A 25,897-nucleotide genomic window follows, 5' to 3' on the forward strand; every position below is an offset into this window, starting at 1 on the left:
AAACGTTGACCCTTTTATCAATGCTGACTGTCTCTTCCATCATCTCCATTATCTCTCCATCAATCAGTGTGTTTAAATTTGATCTAGTAACCCAGTTATTCACAGAAATCTGCTTGAAAATCCTTGTTCTGGTCAGAGGAACGTTGTTGGTCGCCATACAGTGTGAACTAACAGAAAAACTCCCATAGTATGCAGTGTGGAGACCACCTCTGAATGCTGCAAACAGAGCGCTTCCACGTGATGCCACCTGAGCTCTCTTTTTATCTCTCAGTCCCCATTATATTCTGTGCAGGACCACCATTACACTCCACCAGTCTGCAGTGCAAATCCCATCCTCGCCACCAAATGTATTCCTGTGGACTCAAATGACAAAGCATCTCAATTTGAAGATTTGCACTGTGGTGAACTGCTGGGGGTCCGGGGTGAACCTGCAGTACCTGAGTCAGAAGTGGTCTCAAGATACTGTGAGCTAAAAGGAGAAATCCTGTAGTCAGTCACGCAGAAACAGTGCGAGCGGAGGGCTTCCTGGTGACGTCACTTGAGCGCTCTCTGTCTGTCTCTCTCTCTGTCTGTCTCTCTGTCTGTCTCAAACCCCACCTTTTCTGCCCAACACCACCATTACACTCCCCCAGTCCACAGTTCAAATCCCATCCTCGCCACCAAATGTATTCCTGTGGACTCACATGACAAAGCATCTCAATTTGAAGATTTGCACTGTGGTGAACTGCTGGGGGTCCAGGGTGAACCTGCAATACCTGAGTCAGAAGTGGTCTCCCGATATTGTGAGCCAGAAGGAGAAATCCTGTAGTCAGTCACACAAAGACAGAGGGAGCGGAGGGCTTCCTAGTGACGTCACCTAGATAGATAGATAGATAGATAGATAGATAGATAGATAGATAGATAGATAGATAGATAGATAGATAGATAGATAGATAGATAGATAGATAGATAGATAGATAGATAGATAGATAGATAGATAGATACTTTATTAATCCCAATGGGAAATTCACATTCTTCAGCAGCAGCATACTGATACCATCCATCCACCCATTTTCCAACCCGCTGAATCCGAACACAGGGTCACGGGGATCTGCTGGAGCCAATCCCAGCCAACACAGGGCACAAGGCAGGAACCAATCCCGGGCAGGGTGCCAACCCACCGCAGGACAGCATACTGATACAATAAATAATATTAAATTAAAGAATGATAATAATACAGGTGAAAAAACAGACAATAACTATGTATAATGTTAAATATTAACGTTTACCCCCCCGGGTGGAATTAAAGAGTCGCATAGTGTGGGGGAGGAATGATCTCCTCAATCTGTCAGTGGAGCAGGACGGTGACAGCAGTCTGTCGCTGAAGCTGCTCTTCTGTCTGGAGATGATACTATTAAGTGGATGCAGTGGATTCTCCATAATTGATAGGAGCCTGCTGAGCGCCCTTCGCTCTGCCACAGATGTTAAACTGTCCAGCTCCATGCCAACAATAGAGCCTGCCTTCCTCACCAGTTTGTCCAGGCGTGAGGCGTCTTTCCTCTTAATGCTGCCTCCCCAGCACACCACTGCGTAGAAGAGGGCGCTCGCCACAACTGTCTGATAGAACATCTGCAGCATCTTATTGAAACCTGAGCGCTCTATGTCTCTCCTTCTCTCTCTCTCTCTCTTTCTCTCTCTCTGTCTCTTTCTTTCTCTGTCTCTCTCTTTCTTTCTCTCTCTGTCTGTCTGTCTCTCTCTCTCTTTCTCTCTCTCTGTCTCTCTCTCTCTCTTTCTCTCTCTCTTTCTCTCTCTCTCTGTCTCTTTCTTTCTCTGTCTCTCTCTCTCTTTCTCTCTCTGTCTCTCTCTTTCTCTCTCTCTTTCTTTTTTTCCCTATTTCTCTCTCTCTCTTTCTCTGTCTGTCTCTTTCTTTCTCTCTCTGCCTGTCTCTCTCTCTCTTTCTCTGTCTGTCTCTCTCTTTCTCTCTCTCTTTCTTTGTCTCTCTCTCTCTTTCTTTCTCTGTCTGTCTGTCTCTCTCTTTCTCTCTGTCTTTCTTTGTCTCTCTCTCTCTTTCTTTCTCTCTCTCTCTTTCTCTCTCTCTGTCTCAAACCCCACCTTTTCTGCCCAACACCACCATTACACTCCCCCAGTCCACAGTTCAAATCCCATCCTCGCCACCAAGTGTATTCCTGTGGACTCGCATGACAAAGCATCTCAGTTCACAGTTTTGCCTTGTGGTCAACTGCTGGTGGTCAGTGCTGAACCTACAACACCCGAACCAGAAGTGGTCTCCTTATGTCGAGAGCCCAAAGGAGAACTGCCTTAGTCAGTGTGACAGCAGATGGCGCTATACCAGCACTTAACCTGACCCAGACAGACACGGGAGGCACACTTATGAAAACACAAGCTGTTTTTTATTTTTCTTCGCTCATCTTCTCCGTCCCTACAAGCCCACAACACAGTCCAAGCACAAATCACAATCACAACACTTTACTTTCTCTTTCTTTTTCTTTCTCCCCCACTCCTCTGGTCAAGCGTTGTCTCTCTCCTCCCGACTCTGGCTCCCAGAGCGGTGACTGCTGGCTCCTTTTATAACACCCCCCAGAAGTGCTCCAGGTGCTCGTTGACCTGCTTCTGGCAGCACTTCCGGGGTGTGGTGGAAAACCCACCCAAGCAGACTTAGCAGCTGTTTCAGCACCCCCTGGCAGCACCCCCAGATCCACCCAGGGCTGTAGATAACTCCAACTCCCCTGAAGCCCTGCGGGAATCCGAGGCACCCACTGCAACGCATGGGGACTGCCATCTAACGTCCCAGGGGAGGTACTGTTCTGCCCATGCTAGTTCCCCCGGTCCTCTCTGTGAAGGGGCGTCCCAGCTGGACAAGGACCCTGGCCGTCTGTGACATCAGCCACCCAGAGATGTTATGAGCAGTGGGCTTCCTGGTGACAGAGGCAGAGCTCGCTCTCTTTCTCAGCCCCCCTGTCTTTTTGATGGAAGACCACCACATGGCTACAGCATGACTAGGTGCTATCTGATGTTGGGAATGTGAGTTAGCCCGTGTGTGTCTTTCAAGGGCACCCTGACTGTCACCTGGGGACTCTCATCACCTTTCAACATGGGAGTCCCAGCAGATCAGGGTGGGCCTTGGGAGCGATTAGGAATGCTGTGAAAACGAAGCCATATTCACTGTGCTCCTCATTTTTCTTTGAAAGTCCTGAGGACTGACTGCTGTATAAATAAACCTCAGCAGATCTGCTTTCACACCACAGCCTTGGCAGGAAGGCCCAACACGAGAGAAGCAAATATGCTTGCGTTGGCAAATAAAAAGTCAGATAAGTTGAAATAAAAATATACGGCCGTGCACTCTGGAGAGCAAAATATGACAAATGGCTAAGGAGCTGGCCCCGGGACGGCTGGTGACACATGTGGATTTAGTGCACAAAGGCCTTTAGCAGCTGCTGGGCTTCAAATCAGAAAGGCTGGAGTGTGCGATTCGCTTCAAGGCCAAGAGCAGCAGACGTCCCGTTGGGATTTGCCGTTGAGGAAATTCACATTGGCCACCTCTGAAACCTGCTTTGATGGGACGGTGCCTTGTAGTCTAAACAGAACGCCAGCGCGCTACAAAAAGGGGACAATTCACGACAAGAGCTGGCACCTCGTCCAGGGAGAGTTAGTCCTTTAAACTAAGGGAGCCCACCCGGGGTGGGTATCGTTTTTTTTTTTTTTTACATTTTGGGCTAAATATGAGTCCCAGTGGTGGAGAGTTGGAGAGTTGCCAGCTCTCTTACTGGGAAAGAATTTACTTTTACTGTGTTACTGAGGGTATAAAAAATCTACACAATGGAAAGTTTTGGATATGTGAGAAAAAAAAAATGAAAGCAATCACGTCAGAACTTTTCCCACCTTTACGCAGAAATTATACCCGAGTCAAAGGTGGTGGAAACAAACCATTTACAGAAATAAGATAAAAAGATTGACAAAAAAACCTAGCTGCACACCCCGAAACAAATACAATAAATCTCCGCGGATTCCATTCCTGCGGATTCGCTTGTCCGCTGTTATAAACGTGTGACCCGTCTTGTGACACCTGCAGCCTAATCGCGCCTATTCACGGATAAGCCCCTCGCCATGGGCTGCGGGATGGTGTGAGAATGGACAACGGGGGGGGGGTTTGGATTCGTGGGCATGTCCACCAGAGAAAAAATTCAATTCTCCTAAGCGACATCTAAGGTTGAGCCATAGCAGGTCTGCGGCGCCCTTAGGACAGACTTCTATTATAAAGGACCGACGTTATCAACACGCAGCGAAATGGTAAGTTACGCTAATTGATAACACAGGAAAGTTGCAGAGGGTGGGTTTAAAAATGGAGGTGGGATTAAGCCAAGGCCAACTGGACAGCATCATAGCCCCCCCCAGACAAAGTAGTGTGCTGGGCCCCCTGTTTTGATAGCAAAACAGAAACATACATAGGCAACAGAAACATTGTAGGCCCCTATGCTCCTGGGAACCCCAGCCAGTGCCCATATGTTAAGATGGTCCTGGCGAGCCCCCCATCTCTGGCGCCCAGTCTAGGCAAACAATCATGGCAAGCCCCTGATCTTCTTGGCCATGACAAACTATTTGTAAATCAGTGAGGTGGCTGCTACTTTTGGACTGACGCTGAGGTGAGCCTGCAAACAATATCTTTATTTTGCGATTGAAATTCTTAAATTTTAGTTGCTATAAAATGACCAGCATGCTGTAAAGACCCGAGCAGACATCAATTTGCACAAGTAGTTGTCCGTTCTTGTTGCGACTGCATTGTGCATCGCGCTGTTGATGTCCGCCTGACCTCTGGTCCTCAGAGAAAGTTGGCTCACGTCAGGGCCATCTTAACAGCATCATAGGACCCTTATTTTGGTAGCGAAGCAGAAACCTACATAGGAAACAGAAATCTCATGGGCCCCTTTGCTTCTGGGGCCCCCAGCCAGTGTCCATTGTATCCATATGTTAAAACGGCCCTGGTTCACATGCTTCTTATTCCTCAGTTTCCCTATGTAAGAAAGACACAAACCTCTAAACATTTGTGGAGGTTGCTGCTAGACACATTTGGTGAGTGCCAGCAGGTTGTGCAAAAGCAGAGGCCGGAGTGGTCATTCTTTGTCTTCCTATGATGTAATCAGCCTCTGCAATGCGCTTCACACTCAGCAGATGTCACTGCTGTTGCTCTGTGTCTCTCTTAGCCGTGTTACCTTGTTGGAGTTTGCTGTAAGAAAGATGCACACCTATATAATTTCACTGGGGTTGCCGCCTGCCACATTGTTTGCTTCACCAGCATGTATCACATCATAAGCTTTCAACTGAGGCCAAGATCAAGGCTCTAGCCCCAGTGGTTTGTGAGTTTTATATATGTAGACTAACTGCGCTACCCATCTAAGACAGGCTGGAATTTAAGTTATCAATGTAGACCTTAGTGTGTTCAGCATTAATATATGTAGTGCACCATCTATAAGAATGTAAATGGTGATGATGCATGTAGTAATAAAATGCACTGCATTTTCACGTCAACAGATGGCACATCACAGACATTTGTAAAATGCATTACTAAAAATATTTGTGGTGCGCTATCTGCTGGAATGCCAAATGCAATGCACATGTCTCTGTAATATGTCATGAGGCATAGGATTCATAAATGCAGTGTTAATTTTTATGATACATCATCCATTGGAATGACAAATGCAATGCATTTTATTAATACAAATGTTTGTGATGCACCATCTGTTGGAATGACAAATGCAATGAATGCATATGTCTCTGTTATATGCCATTTATTATGGGATTTGTAAAAGCAGTGTTAATGTTTATGATGCACCGTTCATTTTAAAGAAAAAATGCAATGCATATTATCACTACAAATGTTTGATGCACCATGTATTGGAATGACAAAAGCAATGCATATGTCTTTGTTATATGCCATTTGGTATGGGATTTGTAAAAACAGAGTTAATGCTTGTGATGTGCCATCTGTTGGAATGACAAATACAATGCACATGTCTCTGTAATATGTCATGTGGTATGGGATTCATAAAAGCAGTTTTAATTTTTATGATGCACCATCCATTGGAATGACAAATGCAATGCATTTTATTACTACAAACATTTGTGATGCACCATCTGTTGGAATAACAGAGACATAGCAACTGGATAGAGACGCAGACACATATCCTTTTTTTTAAGGTGAACATTCATTCAGAATTAAACAAATGATTAAAACAAGCCAGGGAAATAAGCCAGCCTGTAACATGACATAACAGTGGACCACAATCCCCACCTCACTAGTTGTTTTATAAGTCAATAAGAATTAGATGTTGGATGGTTATTCATGACCTATCTATAGTTGCAAGTTTATGTAAGGCAACACTATGCACTGCGTCACCATGCTACTCCAAATTGTATTGGTGTGGAGTTTGTCATGAAAGGCACTCTAATGTCCCCGACTGAGTGAGAAGGATGCTCTTAGACAACAACATGTTGATTCAGATTTGCTATCATGGGGCTGGTGTTACTAATGTGAAATGCTGTTCAGTGTGTTTAACCGTAAATCAACATTTGGAGCACTGCGTTGCTTTCATGCCACCAGGTGTGTTGGTTGGTTGCCAGATTTCATGCATCAGTAAAAATGATTTTGGTTTCAGTAGTCCATATATTTTCCATATTATGCATACATTAATCTGGATTTGGTTTACATGTTGCATTTGTAAGCCTTTTGTTTTACATTAGTAATACAGCAGGAAATAAAAACAAAAAACTTTCTTGAAAAATGAACTCACAGTAATAGTTAGCAGTGCACAGGGAAAATGAGCTAACTCATGGGCATATTGGGCATGGTAGTGTCCAAAGAGTGGTGACCAGACTTAACACAGAGCCACAGGCTACAGGTTCACACAGCCATTGCTAATATTACTAAATCAGTCAATGAAGGTCGCTTTCCTGCCTTTTGGACATTGTGTAGTTTACTTGAGAAATCAACCCTGGAGAGGGTGGCAGGCTAGCACAGAGTGCCCACTCATGCCAACAGAACTGCCACTCAGCCCTGAAGACAAAAACATAGACGGAACTGGATTTGTGACTTTCAAAACCACAAGACCAACCCGTCACATTAGCTCGCCCTGCTAACATATCTGACCATGCGAGATGATATTAACACTGTCCTAACACATTTCTCTTTTACTTTTTCATACAGGATATATGGTGCACTCTGCATCATACGATGACGTCCTAAATAACAGGTGGTCCTCAAGTTCTTCATCTGGCACTCATTTGGCTGTAGAGAATCTGAAACCAAACGCCAGGTCAGTATGGAGTGCAGTAACAGTTTGGCATTGAAATAGTTGGGACATTACTGCTTCTCACTGTATGGACGGAACATACATATACATATATATGTTAAGAGAAATAGAGAAAGAGATTGGAAAAGCACTATATAAAAGATAGATAGATAGATATGAAGGATACTATACAAAGTAGATAGATAGATAGTGTAGTCGTCAGGATTAGATAGATAGATAGATAGCGTAGTCAGCAGGATTAGATAGATAGATAGATAGATAGAATATGAAAGGCACTATATGATAGATAGATAGATAGATAGATAGATAGATAGATAGATAGATAGATAGATAGATAGATAGATAGATAGATAGATAGATAGATAGATAGATAGATAGATAGATAGAATATGAAAGGCACTATATGATAGATAGATAGATAGATAGATAGATAGATAGATAGATAGATAGATAGATAGATAGATAGATAGATAGATAGATAGATAGATAGATAGATAGATAGATAGATAGATAGATAGATTATGAAAGGCACTATATGATAGATAGATAGATAGATAGATAGATAGATAGATAGATAGATAGATAGATAGATAGATAGATAGATAGATAGATAGATAGATAGATAGATAGATAGATAGATAGATAGATAGATAGATAGATACCTGTAAAAAAATCATCACTCTGACTAAACATTTATAAAACAAAAGAAACTCATCAGAAGCATTAAGCCTCAAACTGACGGTGGCTGATGGTGACACTTACGTCTTTTCTTAAGCAGTTTAATGACATGGGAGTGTTATGACAAAGAGAGAACTCCAGCAGTGGTCTTGCGAGTGTAAACGCTTATCCACCTTAACCCAACTGATTTTGTGTATGCCTGTAAACACATTGAATTACTAGCCTTGGATTTGAACCCAGGACATTGGATCCAGGGGTTAGGGCATTTAAAGTAGTTAAAGTTTCTAATGTTTAAATTAACAATCAATTCTATTAAAAGGTTTTGATTTACTGTTAAATACAAATGTGCCTTCAAATGCTTTCAGATAATATTTTAAAATGACCTCAGTGTCTGGTCTAGAGAGCTTCAGTACAGGAGTCTAAGGTTAGGATGATGTGCACCCACCACACAACAAACCACCTGGATTGGGGACCCCGAGTGCGGCTGTGCTAAGGGTGACACTTCAGTGCCACACCAGAACAGTGTGAGGTTTATTACGGCTTCTGGAGTGCCAATCCAATCCTGCCAGCAACCCCCAATGTCTTATTTAATTTAATAAAACATTAAAGGTTCTGTTCTGAGAGGTACTCCTGCCTTGACATTGAAAGTAAGCCCTGCACTTTGTTAAACACTAGTTTTAAACCTTTTTACCTTGGATCTTAAGAACTCTAAGTATTCCACAAAAATACCATTTAAATCATACTTAAGGTCAGGTGGGTACCATTATTTGTCATTATTCCATAATTCAAAATTGGTCCTTTTCTCACATTAATGCAGAGAAACTTCAAGCACTTCAATGGCAGGGCCGGAGACCCCCTTGGCGGACTTCAAGGACATGGCTGTTTTATGTCCCGCTAGAGCAAAAAAGAAAAAAAAAAAAAAAAGATGATGAACTTTAAAACAGATGAACTGGCTCTTGTCGACAAGAAGATTTACAAGACCGTACTTCTACAAGTGAAACAGGGCTCGTAATAAAATCCATTCCCACCGTCTGAATCTGCTTTATGCTTGTGATTTATTCCATTTTTGCTGAGAAGAAATTATATTTAATACAGGAGGAATGCTGAAAGGGAAAATCCATGGAATGAAAACCCGATGTGCTGCACCTTATTAGACTGATTGAAAAAAGCGAATATTGGAGAGGCAGATGACAGGGAGCCGCACATCAGTGTGTGTGTTTTTTTATGTTTTGTATTCTCTGTGGCCTGTTGGGGGGGCATCTCATCACCCCAAAACCCCCAAAAAAATCATAAGAAAGACAAAGACGCTTAGCCGCTAATAACACAAGTGATGTGAGCTTGTCGGCAAAACGAAATCTCAGATGAAAGACAAAGTCACTTAGCCGCTAAGGAACAAGTGATGTGAGCACATCAGCAAAACAAAACCTCAGAAGAATGACAAAGTCACTTAGCCATTAAGGAACAAGCCAGGCGAGCACATCGGCAAAATGAAACTTCCGAGGAAACAGAAAGTCGCTTAGCCGCTAATACACAAGCGAGGCGAGCACATCGGCAAAACGAAACTTCCAAAGAATGACAAAGTTGCTTAGCCGCTAATAACACAAGTGATGTGAGCATGTCGGCAAAATGAAACCTCCGAAGAAAGAGACACTCGCTTAGCTGCTAACACACAAGCGAGCACATCTCATCGCCCCAAAACACCGATCCAGGGCCCGTATTTTATCTGAATAAATCCTATTTTATATAGAAACGTCTATGCGTGGAAGTGTGTGTGTGTGTCTGTCTGTCTGGCCCAGAAGTGAGAGATGGAGTCGGGGTAAGGGCTCGGCCTCCGGGAAAACAAAAACTCGCTTAGCCGTTAATACACAAGCAAGGCGAGCACATCGGCAAAACGAAATCTCAGATGAAAGACAAAGTCGCTTAGCCGCTAATGAACAAGCCAGGCGAGCATATCTGCAAAACGACACCTCAGAGGAAACAGAAACTTGCTTAGCTGCTAATACACAAGCGAGGTGAGCACGTCGGCAAAACAAAACCTCCGAAGAATTACAAAGTCGCTTAGCTGCTAATACACAAGTGAGGCGAGCACATCGGCAAAACGAAACCACCGAAGAAAGACAAAGTCGCTTAGCTGCTAATACACAAGTGAGGCGAGCACATCGGCAAAACGAAACCACCGAAGAAAGACAAAGTCGCTTAGCTGCTAATACACAAGTGAGGCGAGTATGTTGGCAAAATGAAACCTCCGAAGAAAGAGACACTCGCTGAGCTGCTAATACACAAGCGAGGCGAGTATGTCGGCAAAATGAAACCTCCGAAGAAAGAGACACTCGCTGAGCTGCTAATACACAAGCGAACACATCTCATCACCCCAAAACACCCTGGTATTTTATCTGAACAAATCCTATTTTATATAGAAACGTCTACACGTGGAAGTGTGTGTGTGTGTCTGTCTGTCCGGCCCAGAAGTGAGAGGTGGAGTCGGGGTAAGGGCTCGGCCTCCAGGGAAACAAAAACTCGCTTAGCCATTAATACACAAGCAAGGCGAGCACATCGGCAAAACGAAATCTCAGATGAAAGACAAAGTCACTGAGCCGTTAATAACACAAGTGATGTGAGCACGTCGGCAAAACAAAACCTCAGAAGAAAGGCACTTAGCTGCTAATGAACAAGCCAGGCGAGCACATCGGCAAAACGAAACCTCCGAGGAAACAGAAACTCGTCTTAGCCGCCAATACACAAGCGAGGTGAACACGTCGGCAAAACAAAACCTCCGAAGAATGACAAAGTCGCTTAGCTGCTAATACACAAGCGAGGCGAGTACGTCGGCAAAATGAAACCTCCGAAGAAAGAGACACTCGCTGAGCTGCTAATACACAAGCGAACACATCTCATCACCCCAAAACACCGATCCAGGGCCCATATTTTATCTGAACAAATCCTATTTTATATAGAAACGTCTACACGTGGAAGTATGTGTGTGTCTGTCTGTCCGGCCCAGAAGTGAGAAGTGGAGTCGGGGTAAGGGCTCGGCCTCCGAGGAAACAAAAACTCGCTTAGCCGTTAATACACAAGTGAGCCGAGCACATCGGCAAAACAAAACCTCTGAAGAATGACAAAGTCGCTGAGCCGCTAATAACACAAGTGATGTGAGCACGTCGGCAAATCAAAACCTCCGAGGAAACAGAAACTTGCTTAGCTGCTAATACACAAACAAGGCGAGCACATCGGCAAAACGAAACCTCCGAAGAAAGACAAAGACGCTTAGCCGCTAATAACACAAGCGAGGCGAACAAAATGGCAAAACGAATCTTCCGAGGAGAGAGACGCCCAGAGTTGTTCCTTTCAATCACCTGACATCTCTACATTTTAGTTTTTTTTCTGACGATTTCAGTAGTTTCTAGGACCCCGGGCTTTTCACAGCACGGGCTTACACAGCCAGTTATGTGATATCATCTACTGTTGAATTCTGCTCTGTACTTGTAATATTTCTATTGTCAGATTTTGTTGTATTGATGACGACTCGTGTTCTCTTCTGTGTATTGTGTTGTATTGACCCCCTTTTTTTTGACACCCACTGCACGCCCAACCTACCAGGACTGCGGTCTCTCTTTGAGTTGCCTTTCCCGAAGTTTCTTCCATTTTTTTTTCCCTACTGGGTTTTTTTTTTTGCCTTCTTAGAGAGTCAAGGCTGGGGGGCTGTCACAAGACAGGGTCTGTTAAAGCCCTTTGCGGCCCTCCTTGTGTGATTTTGGGCTATAACAAAAATTAACTGTATTGTATTGTATTGTATATTTATCAAGCATCTCAGAATTACTTCTAGGAATTGCATTAAAAGTCACTCTAAGATTAGAATTTGTCCGACCTCAGAGTAGGACATGAGAAGTATATGCAAAGCATTTTAGTCTCAGCCAAGAGTAGGAGTTCATGTCTGAGAATTACAGCTTCTCCAAAATGCAGCGACCAGGCTTCTCACGGTCATAAAGAAAAGGGATGAAGGTTTCTCACTGCTGGCCACACTGCACTGGCTACCAGTAAAATATTAGTATCCACTTCCAAGTTGTGTTATTTGTGTTTTTTTCCAGCTCCACCTAGTTTGGCTCCACACTCCATCTCAGATCTTCCTCACTCCCTTGTGGTCCTCTTGGGTCATCTAACCAGCAATTGCTGTTTATTCCACGGTCAAAAGTGACCATGCTGCACCCAGGCTGTGGGATGTGATTTCCCCAAAATATCAAACTGTCCCAATTTACAGACGTATTTAAATCTCTCTTGAAGATTTATTTTTCTTCATTGGATTTCGATTCTGTATAGTGTTAATATCTTAGCTTGGCTTGTTTTCACCGTTTCCATTATCATTTTGTTTCATTGTATTCTAATTAAGTTGTGTACTATTTCTATTGTCATTTGCTTTAGTTTATTTTATATATCTTTACTATTCAGGGTACTGCACAACACTTGGGTACAACTAATGTTGCTTTTTTTAGCTGTGCTACCTAAATAAAAATGACTGGACTGGACTTGCAAACGAATGACGTTGCGGCTTTATGGCATCACTTGCCTTAAATCGACACTCGTCATGAGGTTTTTGTGAAGCCGCGGCTTCGACACAAAGATGATAATGATAGTAATCACAGTAGAAGGAGAAGGAAAACAAAAATAACATTCTGTGCTAAGCTGTTGCTACTTTGCAACATCATGAATAATATTAAATAGTGTGGACACCAGGGGGCACTGCAGCTCCCCAAACACCCAACTCATGCAAGCAAGGATGCCAGTTATTGTGGGAAACTCTTCCACAATACGCGTTTCTTGCCGCAACAGCCACAAGTACAATAAAGGACAAGACAGCACGCTCTTTGTCTTCTTTCTCTCTCACAAATCGCTGCCTCCTCCACTTCTCCCGACTCTGTCCCCTTGAATGAAGCGAGGTGGTCCCGTTTTTGTGGTACCCTGGAACACTCCAGGTGGCCCATTAGCATGATCCAGAATTACAGTGTAAGATGTGGTGGAAGCCCGATGAAACAGTACCCCCCTGGAGGCACCTCCAGAACCCAACAAGGCTGAGCCCACAAACTCCAACTCCCAGCAGGCCCTGTGGGAATCCGGGGTGTGGTAGCAACCCAGGGGGGCTGCCATCTAGCACTCCGGGGAGGGCGGTAGCGCCCTGTGTATGCCTTTTCCCCAAGATCTTCCACTATGGAGGTGATCCCAGTCAGGTAAGGGCCCCAGCCGTCTGCCTCAGTAGAAAGATGGAGACATACACACCGGCAGAGAGTAAAGGCCAATAATGAGCCCATTTATTGAATAGTGAAGGCTCCTGGGATTGCTCTTGCCTTGTACGCTATGCATGCTGGGGTACATTGCACCTCCTCTTTGGCCCTTCTCAAGGCTTAGAAAATGGATGGATGAATGGGGGGGTAGGGGGTCCACAGCCATACTTTCAGATGAATCACCTTCCTGCTGGTATGCCAACAGCAAATGCCTCGTAAAGTAACAGTTTTACCGGAACTAGCCACGGTAATTCATGTGCTACTTCGAAAGTCACGGTCACTCTTCCGGTGTCCCAGTCCTCTTCTACTGTCCCATGCCATGTCTGTCTCCATGATACCCCCCCAAGCAAAGCTGTATTTATCCCGTGCCCCGTGAGTCTCCAGCTTCACTTATCTTCCTGGTAATATGCTAGCGACTACTGTACAGCTTACACCCATGACCACCTTTGAGTTGATACTGTGATCATCACTCACATACACGTGCGCATCTACATTTGGGGTGATGATCTTTATATGTGTGCCGATTTGCGTGAAGGGAGCTTCTATTAACATTACCTCATGAGGAATGCTGGGTAAATATCGAAATCTGCATTACTACCTTGGTGGCAGGGCCCCGGGGGTGGATGAGATACGCCCGGAGTTCCTCAAGGCTCTGGATGTTGTAGGACTGTCTTGGTTGACACGCCTCTGCAACATCGCATGGACATCAGGGACAGTGCCTCTGGATTGGCAGACCGGGGTGGTGGTCCCCCTCTTTAAGAAGGGGGATCGGAGGGTGTGTTCCAACTACAGAGGGATCACACTCCTCAGCCTCCCTGGAAAAGTCTATTCAGGGGTCCTGGAGAGGAGGGTCCGTCGGATAGTCGAGCCTCGGATTCAGGAGGAACAGTGTGGTTTTCGTCCTGGTCACGGAACAGTGGACCAGCTCTATACCCTTAGCAGGGTCCTGGAGGGTGCATGGGAGTTTGCCCAACCAGTCTACATGTGTTTTGTGGACTTAGAAAAGGCATTCGACCGTGTCCCTCGGGGAATCCTGTGGGGGGTACTCCGAGAGTATGGGGTACCGGCCCCCCTGATAAGGGCTGTTCAGTCCCTGTACGATCGGTGCCAGAGCTTGGTCCGCATTGCCGGCAGTAAGTCGAACCCGTTTCCAGTGAGAGTTGGACTCCGCCAGGGCTGCCCTTTGTCACCGATTCTGTTCATAACTTTTATGGACAGAATTTCTAGGCGCAGCCAGGGTGTTGAGGGGGTCCGGTTTGGTGGGCTCAGGATTGGGTCACTGCTTTTTGCAGATGATGTTGTCCTGTTTGCTTCATCAGGCCGTGATCTTCAGCTCTCTCTGGACCGGTTCGCAGCCGAGTGTGAAGCGGCTGGGATGAGAATCAGCACCTCCAAATCCGAGACCATGGTCCTCAGCCGGAAAAGGGTGGAGTGCCCTCTCAGGGTTGGTAGCGAGATCCTGCCCCAAGTGGAGGAGTTCAAGTATCTCGGGGTCTTGTTCACGAGTGAGGGAAGAATGGAGCGTGAGATCGACAGGCGGATCGGTGCGGCATCCGCAGTAATGCGGGCATTGCATCGGTCTGTCGTGGTGAAAAAGGAGCTGAGCCGCAAGGCGAAGCTCTCAATTTACCAGTCGATCTATGTTCCTACCCTCACCTATGGTCATGAGCTATGGGTAGTGACCGAAAGAACGAGATCGCGAATACAAGCAGCTGAAATGAGTTTCCTCCGCAGGGTGTCTGGGCTTTCCCTTAAAGATAGGGTGAGAAGCTCAGTCATCCGGGAGGGGCTCAGAGTAGAGCCGCTGCTCCTCCGCATCGAGAGGAGTCAGATGAGGTGGCTCGGGCATCTGATCAGGATGCCTCCTGGACGCCTCCCTGGTGAGGTGTTCCGGGCACGTCCAACCGGGAGGAGGCCCCGGGGAAGACCCAGGACACGCTGGAGGGACTATGTCTCTCGACTGGCCTGGGAACGCCTTGGGATTCTCCCGGAAGAGCTAGAAGAAGTGGCCGGGGAGAGGGAAGTCTGGGCATCTCTGCTCAAGCTGCTGCCCCCGCGACCCGACCTCGGATAAGCGGGAGACAATGGATGGATGGATGCATTACTACCTCACAGGCTGATCGATTTTAGGCCTATTTTTGTGGGGGTTTTTTTCTTAGATTATTGAAGGCCATGGGATGCATTTTTTTTCTAAATAAAAAAAAATTTGTTTTTTAGGTATTACTTCAAGGTCCAAGCTAAGAACATATTTGGCCTGGGACCCATCAGTGACACGTTCACATATGTAACTGAATCAGGTAAGGATCGCTTTTCTATATTTAGTGCTTTGGAAGGGCAAATTAGGAAACCCAACAAGTCAGCAATTTTGTGTTGGCTGTAAGGTGGTGCGCCTTTGAAGGAAATTAATTCTACCATACAGGTTTACAGGCCATGAAATATGTTTCTTTTTATGTGATTAAATGTTTTGAGTTCGAAAAGAAACAACGACAGTCAATCATCTCACACACAAAATATTTCAATGGTAGTAGTTAATAACAATTCCCACCCCAGCAAAACAGATCTCCCTATAAATGGGGTCTCCTTTAAAACAGTAAGTTACCGATGCTTGTGTAGATCGGTGACAAAGACAAAGTGAGCCCGAGTGGCAAGGGCGGCTCAAGGTTATAAATGTCCCCCCGGTAGTGTTGGTTGCAAGACACATCTTCAGTCCCCCTTATAGATCTGCTACTGAAATTAACAATTGACAAAGTGGGGGGGATCAGTGGGAATGAGAGGTTTCATTTTTTGATTTTTCATAAATTTGCAGACCTTTCTGAAGACATGTTTTCAATTGGTCATTATGGGTTACTGAGTGAAGGCTGACGAGCAAGAATGGCAAATATATCCATTTCAAATGAAATCTACGACACAGTAAAGTGTGCAGAAACTGACGGGGTCCGAATACTTTCTGATTCTGCTGTGCCCCCTGTCAAAGCTAAATATTACATATCTTACATATTACATCCATCCATCCATCCATTTTCCAACCCGCTGAATCCGAACACAGGGTCACAGGGGTCTGCTGGAGCCAATCCCAGCCAACACAGGGCACAAGGCAGGAACCAGTCCCGGGCAGGGTGCCAACCCACCACAGGACACACACAAACACGGGCCAATTTAGAATCACCAATCCACCTAACCAGTATGTCTTTGGACTGTGGGAGGAAACCCACGCAGACACGGGGAGAACATGCAAACTCCATGCAGGGAGGGCCCGGGAAGCGAACCCGGGTCCCCAGGTCTCCCAACTGCGAGGCAGCAGCACTACCCACTGCGCCACCGTGTCACCCCTACATATTACATGTTAGACTTTATTACATATGAGACTTTCATATTGTAGCCATCCAGGTAAATAAGAACAGGAGCACTCACAGCTGTCAGGGCCTCTTCGATTTATTTTGCTTGACTCGTTCCTATACAAAAATGGAGCACTCTCGTTGACTCTAGGAATCCTCTAAACCCAGCACACCTCCGGAACACAACAAAAACAAAACATCCCCTCTGAGGTGTGTCCGCCCCTTACAATTCAAAACCTCCCTTTCCAGTCCTCCCTTTCCCTCAGACAAGGTTAGAAAGCACTACCTGCACGTTACAATATCATTTTGGGCCTGTTCCTCTCATTACAGATGATCCACTTCTGATAGTGTGACTCACTCAAAGCTAAAAATTACATATCTTACATATTACATGTTAGACTTTATTACATATGAGACTTCCATATCGTTTTGGACCTGATCTTCTCATTACAGATGATCCACTTCATCTGTAGTGGATAGAGCAAGCCACTCAAAGCTAAATATTACATATCTTACATATTACATGTTAGACTTTATTACATATGAGACTTTCGTATCATTTTGCACCTGATCCTCACATTACAGATGATCCACTTCTGATAGCGCGCCCAACTCAAACCATAATATTACATATCTTACATATTGCATGTTAGACTTTATTAAATATGAGATTTTCATATCGTTTTGGACCTGATCCTCTCATTACAGATGATCCACTATTGATAGCGTGACCGACTCAAAGCTAAATATAACATATCTTACAAATTACATGTTAGACTTTATTACATATGAGATTTTCATATCGTTTTGGGCCTGTTCCTCTCATTACAGATGATCCACTTCTGATAGCACGACTCACTCAAAGCTAAATATTACATATCTTACATGTTACATGTTAGACTTTATTACATATGAGACTTTCATATCATTTTGGACCTGATCTTCTCATTACAGATGATCCACTTCATCTGTAGTGGATAGAGCAAGCCACTCAAAGCTAAATATTACATATCTTACATATTGCATGATAGACTTTATTACAAATGAGATTTTCATATCACTTTGGGCCTGTTCCTCTCATTACAGATGATCCACTTCTGATAGCGCGACCGACTCAAAGCATAATATAACATATCTTACATATTACATATTAGACTTTATTACATATGAGACTTCTGCAGTGGGCTGGCACCTTGCCCGGGGTTTGTTCCTGCCTTGCGCCCTATGCTGGCTGGGATTGGCTCCAGCAGACCCCCGTGACCCTGTGTGAGGATAGAGCAGGTTGGTAAATGACTGACTGACATATGAGACTTTCATATCATTTTGGGCCTGTTCTTCTCATTACAGATGATCCACTTCTGATAGCACGACTCACTCAAAGCTAAATATTACATATCTTACATGTTACATGTTAGACTTTATTACATATGAGATTTTCATATCATTTTGGGCCTGTTCCTCTCATTACAGATGATCCACTTCTGATAGCGCGACCGACTCAAAGCATAATATAACATATCTTACATATTACATATTAGACTTTATTACATATGAGACTTCTGCAGTGGGCTGGCTCCTTGCCCGGGGTTTGTTCCTGCCTTGCGCCCTATGCTGGCTGGGATTGGCTCCAGCAGACCCCCGTGACCCTGTGTGAGGATAGAGCAGGTTGGTAAATGACTGACTGACATATGAGACTTTCATATCATTTTGGGCCTGTTCTTCTCATTACAGATGATCCACTTCTGATAGCACGACTCACTCAAAGCTAAATATTACATATCTTACATGTTACATGTTAGACTTTATTACATATGAGATTTTCATATCATTTTGGGCCTGTTCCTCTCATTACAGATGATCCACTTCTGATAGCGCGACCTCCAGGTAAGAAAGCTTTTTTATATGTCTTCCTTCTTCAGATTCTTAAGCTTTTTATTATCTCTTCAATTGTCTCACTAGCCGTTCACCTTGTGATCTTGCTTGTCTTGCCTCCTTTACCGCATCTCTCACCTACCTCTCTCAATCTCTTCTACACCTTCCACTGCAGGCGAACACTCACTCGACTTTGGTTTTATTAATCAGCATGGAATTCAGTTTCAGGCCCCATCCCAATTAGCCTTGCTGCCCCATAGCTCTCTCGACCTGGATTGTAGAGGGACGTTTTCTGCAGGTTCTTCCCATATTTGTGTGGGTTACCTGGATTTTCTCCCACATCTCGAAGATCAGCCATGTTAACTGGCATTGCAAAACCGGCCAAGTTTGAGTTGGTATTTGTGAGTGTGACCAATCACCATTAGTGGTCACTTGTAATGAGGGTGATGCATTTTTAGATGACTGAGGAGCCCAATTCTCAAGACCACAAATCTTAGGACAGTTGGGGTAGCATGCGCCATTTGGAGATGACTTCCACAAAACTGGGTTCTCCTACTTCTCTTTCCGCTGTCGTCTTTTGTCTGATTTGACAGAAAGATGGTCAGCCTCATAGTGAGTGGCCGCCATAAGGTGCCAAAAGGGGACATTTTTATGGTCAGGGCTTTCCCAACTACCAAAGCTGATCTGGCCCCTTTTGAAGTCAGATCTTCAAGGTATCTTTGAAGTGCTTTTTGTGGCCACCACAAGATGTCTAGGCTTGGGCTCCGTTGTGAGTAGGGTATCTGTTTAGGGAACTGGGAGCGACCTGTCTAATGGAGTTGGTTCTGAAGAATAATGGATTTGATTGAGGGGTGTGCCCAGTACTCATTTAGTGTCCTGTACAGGTGTGGCTCCCAAAGAGTGGCAGACTGGATACTCTAAAGTTTGAATTCCAGAAGGAATGCTATTCTGTTGGGCCCTTGAGCAAGCCAATTTACCTGTAATTGCTCCTGGGCCGCTGTACAAAATAGCACTGCCCCTAAAACTCTAAGTAAGTTGGGGTATGCAAAAAAGAGAATTTCCCCCTCAGGGATTAATACAGCATACAAAAAAAGAGCGATCCAGGTGAGATTGAATGGCTCCGTGAAATAACAAAGCAGTGTGCCCAGCCAGCTAAGCCTGATCCTGCCTCTCACCCAGTGCTGCTACAATAGGCTCTACCTTCCTGTGGTCCAGTATTGGAATAATGAATGAATGTGGGAGAGCGATTGAGGGTTCATGGAGTATGCTCTTATCATGTCGGGCAAGGGGTATTCCCATGGGCACTGTATGATTCAATGATATGTTACCACTATGAAGAACTTTTATTTTTGTATAGCGCCACCATTAACAGCATTAATCCATTTCAGGAGGAGAGCCCATCTGGATTCCATTCAGTTTTAAGTACAACCCCAGTTCAAGCAGTTGCAAAGGGAGTCAGTTTGTCAAGAGGACTTGGTACAGGAAGTTTGTTGGGGTGGTACTCTGCAATTCATTACGGTATAAAATGTTCATGGGTGAAGGTTTAAGAGGTAAGATATCTTAATATCATGTTTTATTTACCTACTGCGCATGAAGAGAGGCTAGTGGCATATAAGCAGAGGCAATCATAACCCTCAAATGCACTTCTTATTGACTGCATTTCCATATAATATGATAATGTGAGTTACCTGTTCACATGCACTAGTCCACTTATGGAGTTCACCTTTTGGAAACGCTCCAGCATCATTAAAATGTGCAAAGAAGAGCTGAACGTCATCCTCAGCCATCATGGATCCGAAAACAAGCAGGAATCCAGTGACCATTTTCTTGTGTTTTATAAATAAGTTTAGTCAAACAGATGCTTTTTTAATGGGTTTCTGTTACTGGGTTGCATGCTGCACACTCTTTTCTGCTTGGCGTAAAGGTATTTTTTGAATTTTGAAAGCCAGTTCTCCGTTTTAGGCCTGTGCAGGCCAAAGCCTGCCTGTGGAGTTTTGGGCTTGACTGGGTTTTCAGATCAGAGGAGTACTGGTCTGGTTTAAGGTGATTCAAGGCCTCAACCTTTTTCATTGTGTTTTGTGTGGCCACTTCACAACACTTAGTAAGTTCCCATTCTTTCTAATTCCTAGATAATAGAGCCAGCATCACGCAACACAACTTTTCCAATCATTTTCAGTCGCTGCCTTCATTTATGTAATCGCTTCAAGTCGTGGACAGTCACCACTGCACTCTTTTTGGTATTAGCCCTCGCTGTAGTTTCCTAAACACATATATCTTCCTGTCCGGTTAACCCAATGCTAGTGGTTATCCACACACATTCTTGCCAGCAGACAATTCAGGAGGTCTACTGGAATTAAACAAGGAAGTCGGCTGTGTCCACATGGTGGTCCAGAAGATCATCCTCAGATTTAGTATCTGACATTGTAATAGGAGACTTGGAACTGTAATGAAAAGTCACAAGGGAATCACATAATCCAGGGATTCACAACATTTTTGGTGCCAAGACCCACTTTTCCCCATGTAAGCGTCTTTGTGGTCTACCCGGCCTCGCCCTTGGTGATTCAAGCATGAACACCATAATGGTGGTGGGGTTGATGTGTGACTGCTGGAGTGATAACCTGCAGAGGCCTAATAAAATTATAAACAATAGCAATTCATGACCCACCAGGAACAGCGGTCCCAGTCTGACCCAGTGGTCGAGAAACATTATCATTGGTCAATCCTTGTCGCTCATACTTTCAAACTTTGACACCTTTAGAGGCAACAGGATACGCCAATTGGTGTGGTTAATTATGACAAGCCAACAGAGGGGTGTGCTGGGACGTGGGCTTAGGGTAATTAGATTGGTTCAGAGCCTTTGTGTTGGAGGTTCTTAGGATGCATTTTTATCTTCAAGATATTATGTGGCTCAAACATTGAAACCAGCACATTTATCTGACTTTGTATTACTCACTCTTGCCATTTTGTTCAAGGCACTCTAATATTTTAAGATTCATTAAAATATTTTAAGTCATTTGATTCTATAAGTGGATTTCTTTTTAGATATGTTCTATAACATTGGAGATTCCTTTGGGAGAGGAGAGGATCACTGTCAATTTGTAGACTCACACTTGGAAGGACGGACAGGCCCCCAAACGACACTAAGTTCTCTGCCCACCATCGAAGGTAATATCGTTTGTCTTCACAGTAAAAGATGAAATAATGTATGAAATGTGCTGTAAGTTTGATCTATCTATCTATCTATCTATCTATCTATCTATCTATCTATCTATCTATCTAATCCTGCCGACTACGCTATCTATCTGTCTATCATATAGTGCCTTTCATATTCTAACTATCTAATTCTATTCTAAAGACTCATTTCTATTCACTTGCATTCCGTGACCTTCAGAAATACTGATGGGTTCCTCTTTGTGATTATATAACATTACTTCTATTTTTTATGTATATAACATTACTTCTATTTATTATGTATTTATTTTATGTTTATATATTTTATTTCTATTTATGTTTTATGTTAATTTGTTTTGTTTTTCTTTTATTCTTTTATTGTAATGCACTTTGGCCACATCATTACTATATTGTGTTAAATGTGCTATATAAATAAATTGACATTGACATCTAATCCTGCCGACTACACTATCTATCTATCTATCTATCTATCTATCTATCTATCTATCTATCTATCTATCTATCTATCTATCTATCTATCTATCTATCTATCTATCTATCTATCTATCTATCTATCTATCTATCTATCTAACACATAGCATCTTTTATATCAATCTATCGATGCAGCTGACTATAAATACCTTATTTGTAATGTCATTTTAAATTCAAGGTTGAAGCAAATACTTCATTTACCAATTCATGATTTAGAATGAGCATAATATCTCTATTTACCTTAAAAACAGATCCTTCATTAATTATCTAGGAACAAGAAGTAAAAAATGTGAGTTGAATTGTGAAGCAATGGTCAGCGCTTGTATCTCACAGCTCCAGGGGCCAATCCAGCATCTGTATGGAGTTTGCATTTTTCCCTGTAGGCCCAGGAGTTTTATTCACAGGTGCTTTGACTTCCAACCCCTCATCTCAAGAACATGATGGTGTGGTTATTGGTGACTTACATGTTGACCCAGTAAAAGTGGGTACTTAAAGTGTGTGTCATCTGCAGAACCTTTCTTCTTCTAGCCTATTCTGCTAAGAAAGGCTCCAGCTCCATGTGACTCTGCTAAGGAAACAGACCAAGTATAAGAGTTTCTTATTGAAGCTTTTACACCCACAACCTCTAGTACAGCGTCTACTGCTATTGTAGCATAGCTGTGTTCACTTATAACATCATCCATCCATCTTCCAAACCCACTTATCCAGAGCAGGTGATTCACTGCATTCTCCACCAACACAAATCATTTTTGTCCACTCCTGCCCTGCTCTAGGGACTGCCACCAGACTACTAGGTGGCCCTGCAGCTTCTACTAGTCTCTTCAGTGCTTCATCTCAAAAGTGGCCTCTGCTTATTTTCTAGTCTTTTTTTTTCTCTAGGAAACTTTGATGAATTTGGCACCTTTTTAGGTTTTTAAACATCTATAGAAACTTTTGAACATAAATTAATTACCTAATCAAATTTTCACAGATTGTCCTTTTGGGAACATTCAAATAATAAAATTTTATTGATATGAAATTTTATTTCACAGGCTACCATAGAGCTTTTCGTCAGGAACCAGTAACCTTTGGACTACTTGGTGACAGAACACCAAACTTCTATGTTGGCTGGTATGAATGTGGAATTCCAATCCCAGGGAAATGGTAATGGTGACAAACGCAACTCACAAAGTAGCTTCTGAGAAAATTTATCCCAAACTGGGACCGGAATGGAAACTAGAAATAAAAATGACGAGTGGACCCTTATTTAAAAAAAAAAACAAAAACAGAAAAAAACACCTTTTTGTAAAAAGGAGAACGCAAATCCTTGCTGTGCAAAAGTAACTTATATTTCTGCATTTTATTAAAATTATTATGTTGCTTATTAGATACTCATTTTATTATTATCGCCAAAGGGCGATCACTACATGAGTTAATATGTGTATGTGTGTACGTGCATGTATATCGTGTATATACCATATATGAGTTTGTGTGGGTGTTTGTGTGTATGTGTGTGTGTATGTGTGTATATATACATATATATATATATATATATATATATATATATATATATATATATATATATATATATATATATATATATATATATATATATATATATATATATATATATGTATATATATATATATATATATATATATACACACACTACAGGCACATCACACACACACACACATACTGTATATATCCTTGTTCATTTCACATTTTTATATTTTGGTATGTTGCAGCCTGGTGCTAAAATCATTTAAAATAATTTTTTCCCCAGAATGGCAAATTGAAAGTAGGATTTTAGAAAGTATTGCAAATGTATTGAAAATAATAAACTGCAATATAGCAAAATATGAAAAATGTGAGGGGGTCTGAATACACTCTGAATCCATTGTGTAAGTGTGTGTGTGTGTAATATACTGTGTACATATATTTATATGTATAAATATATGTGCTTGTGTACTAATGAATATAATTAATATATATTTGAATATATATATATATATATATATATATATATATATATATATATATATATACACACACACATGCACACACATACACATAGACATCACTTGTATAAACATATATTCATGCACAGATTCATGTGTGTATTCAGTATGTAGCTTTCCTTTCTCTCCTCTCTCCCTCTTTGAATGTATGTATATATGATATAACATACAAAAACACATACACAGACAGTTCTTGACTGTCAAAAAACTAGCAATATGAATTTTCTCTTATATACAGTAAGTTTCAGTTACATTTTTTTCATTACTCTTGCCTTCTAGCTGCTGACCAAAACTATTAATTTTGGAAGAAATATATGAGGCTGTCACAAAAGTAGACTTTACTGTTCTATAATAAATATGCATTATAAAAGAGATAAACATTTACGTTACTGTAAAACAATAATGCTTTTGACACATACATTTTGTGAAATGTATTGTAACAGCTCAAATGTGTAATTGGATTTCACTTTAACTACAACAATGTACTGTATGTGTTTGTGATGATTTGCACAGTGTATAGTGCATGGGTGTTCCAAAATGGACGAAGATATATACATAGATATTTATATAAACATACATACATACATATATATATTTTTATATATACTCTATATATATATATATATATATATATATATATATATATATATATATATATATATATATATATATGCACATATATACAGTATTTGTAAATAATTAGGTGAATGTGTGTGTGTATACATAGATAGATAGATAGATAGATAGATAGATAGATAGATAGATAGATAGATAGATAGATAGATAGATAGATAGACATTCAAACACACTCACTCACTCACACACACACACACACATACATATATAAAATATATATTGGAATGAAAATAAACAAGACAAAATAAAGTGTTGGAGTCCCAAGTGAGATCCCCATTTAATAGCAGCAATGCTTATTAACCAAAAAAGAGTAACAATGTAAAAAGTTGCACAGGATGATTTCATTGATCAGGTTCGGGTTGCTTCTGCAGGGAATTAAGTTCTGTCAAATGCAGTCCAAGGCATGAACGCCAACTCCCGGTTGCTTCACTTCTTATATAGCAGCACAACTGGAAAGGATGGGGATTTCCAGGGTGGACTGGAGGTGCCGTCACAGCTGTCCAGAGGTTGTTTCTTCCATTCTAGGACTGGAAATAGAAAAGAGGACAGCAAGTGTGTCTCACCCAGAAATGTTGCCAGTTTACCTCATAAGCATAGCCTCCTATAGCATGCGCATGTGTGACTGGGCAACACTATTTATATATATATATATATATATATATATATATATATATATATATATATATATATATATATATATATATATGAGTATAGTATAGTATATAGTATATACATACATTTACAAGGTGTTAAAATGTAATTCCTTGCACAACTGTGTAGTGTGGCCTGTGCTGTTACTGACACACTGGAGTTGTTGAAAGTGTCACATGGAGAGCATGCTATGAAAACGTAAGGAAGGAGATAACTTGTATGGTGACATTAGCCGCTAGTGCAGATATGCACATATATTTTCTTTAGATTAATTCCTGAAATGAAACTGCCACACCTCACATACATATACAGTATATATACACACACACACTCACAGAGATGTTTTCACAGTTTAAAATATGCTGTTGAAATTTCCTTGTCCCCCCAAACCACTCAGTCCCACATGTACCACTGTGCCTTTCAGACATTATTCTCCGTGAAATCCTAATTGTAAAATATGCCGCACTGGTTTGGTGACTCCTGCC

At 42.4% G+C, this 25,897-nt stretch overlaps 1 protein-coding gene across 1 annotated transcript in view; it reads left to right on the forward strand.

Moving 5' to 3' along the window:
* The window catches only part of fndc1 (fibronectin type III domain containing 1), a 147,123-nt gene extending 123,632 nt beyond the window's left edge, over window positions 1–23,491 (forward strand). The window contains exons 17-22 of the mRNA XM_028792044.2: window positions 7,199–7,307; window positions 15,473–15,552; window positions 18,445–18,474; window positions 19,851–20,012; window positions 21,505–21,627; window positions 23,157–23,491. Of these exons, the coding sequence (XP_028647877.2) occupies window positions 7,199–7,307; window positions 15,473–15,552; window positions 18,445–18,474; window positions 19,851–20,012; window positions 21,505–21,627; window positions 23,157–23,272 (620 nt within the window). The 3' untranslated portion in view covers window positions 23,273–23,491. The remainder of the gene's footprint in view (window positions 1–7,198; window positions 7,308–15,472; window positions 15,553–18,444; window positions 18,475–19,850; window positions 20,013–21,504; window positions 21,628–23,156) is intronic.
* Window positions 23,492–25,897: the final 2,406 nt, after the last annotated feature.

The sequence above is a fragment of the Erpetoichthys calabaricus genome, chromosome 15, assembly GCF_900747795.2.
Source record: "Erpetoichthys calabaricus chromosome 15, fErpCal1.3, whole genome shotgun sequence".
Lineage (NCBI taxonomy): Eukaryota > Metazoa > Chordata > Cladistia > Polypteriformes > Polypteridae > Erpetoichthys > Erpetoichthys calabaricus.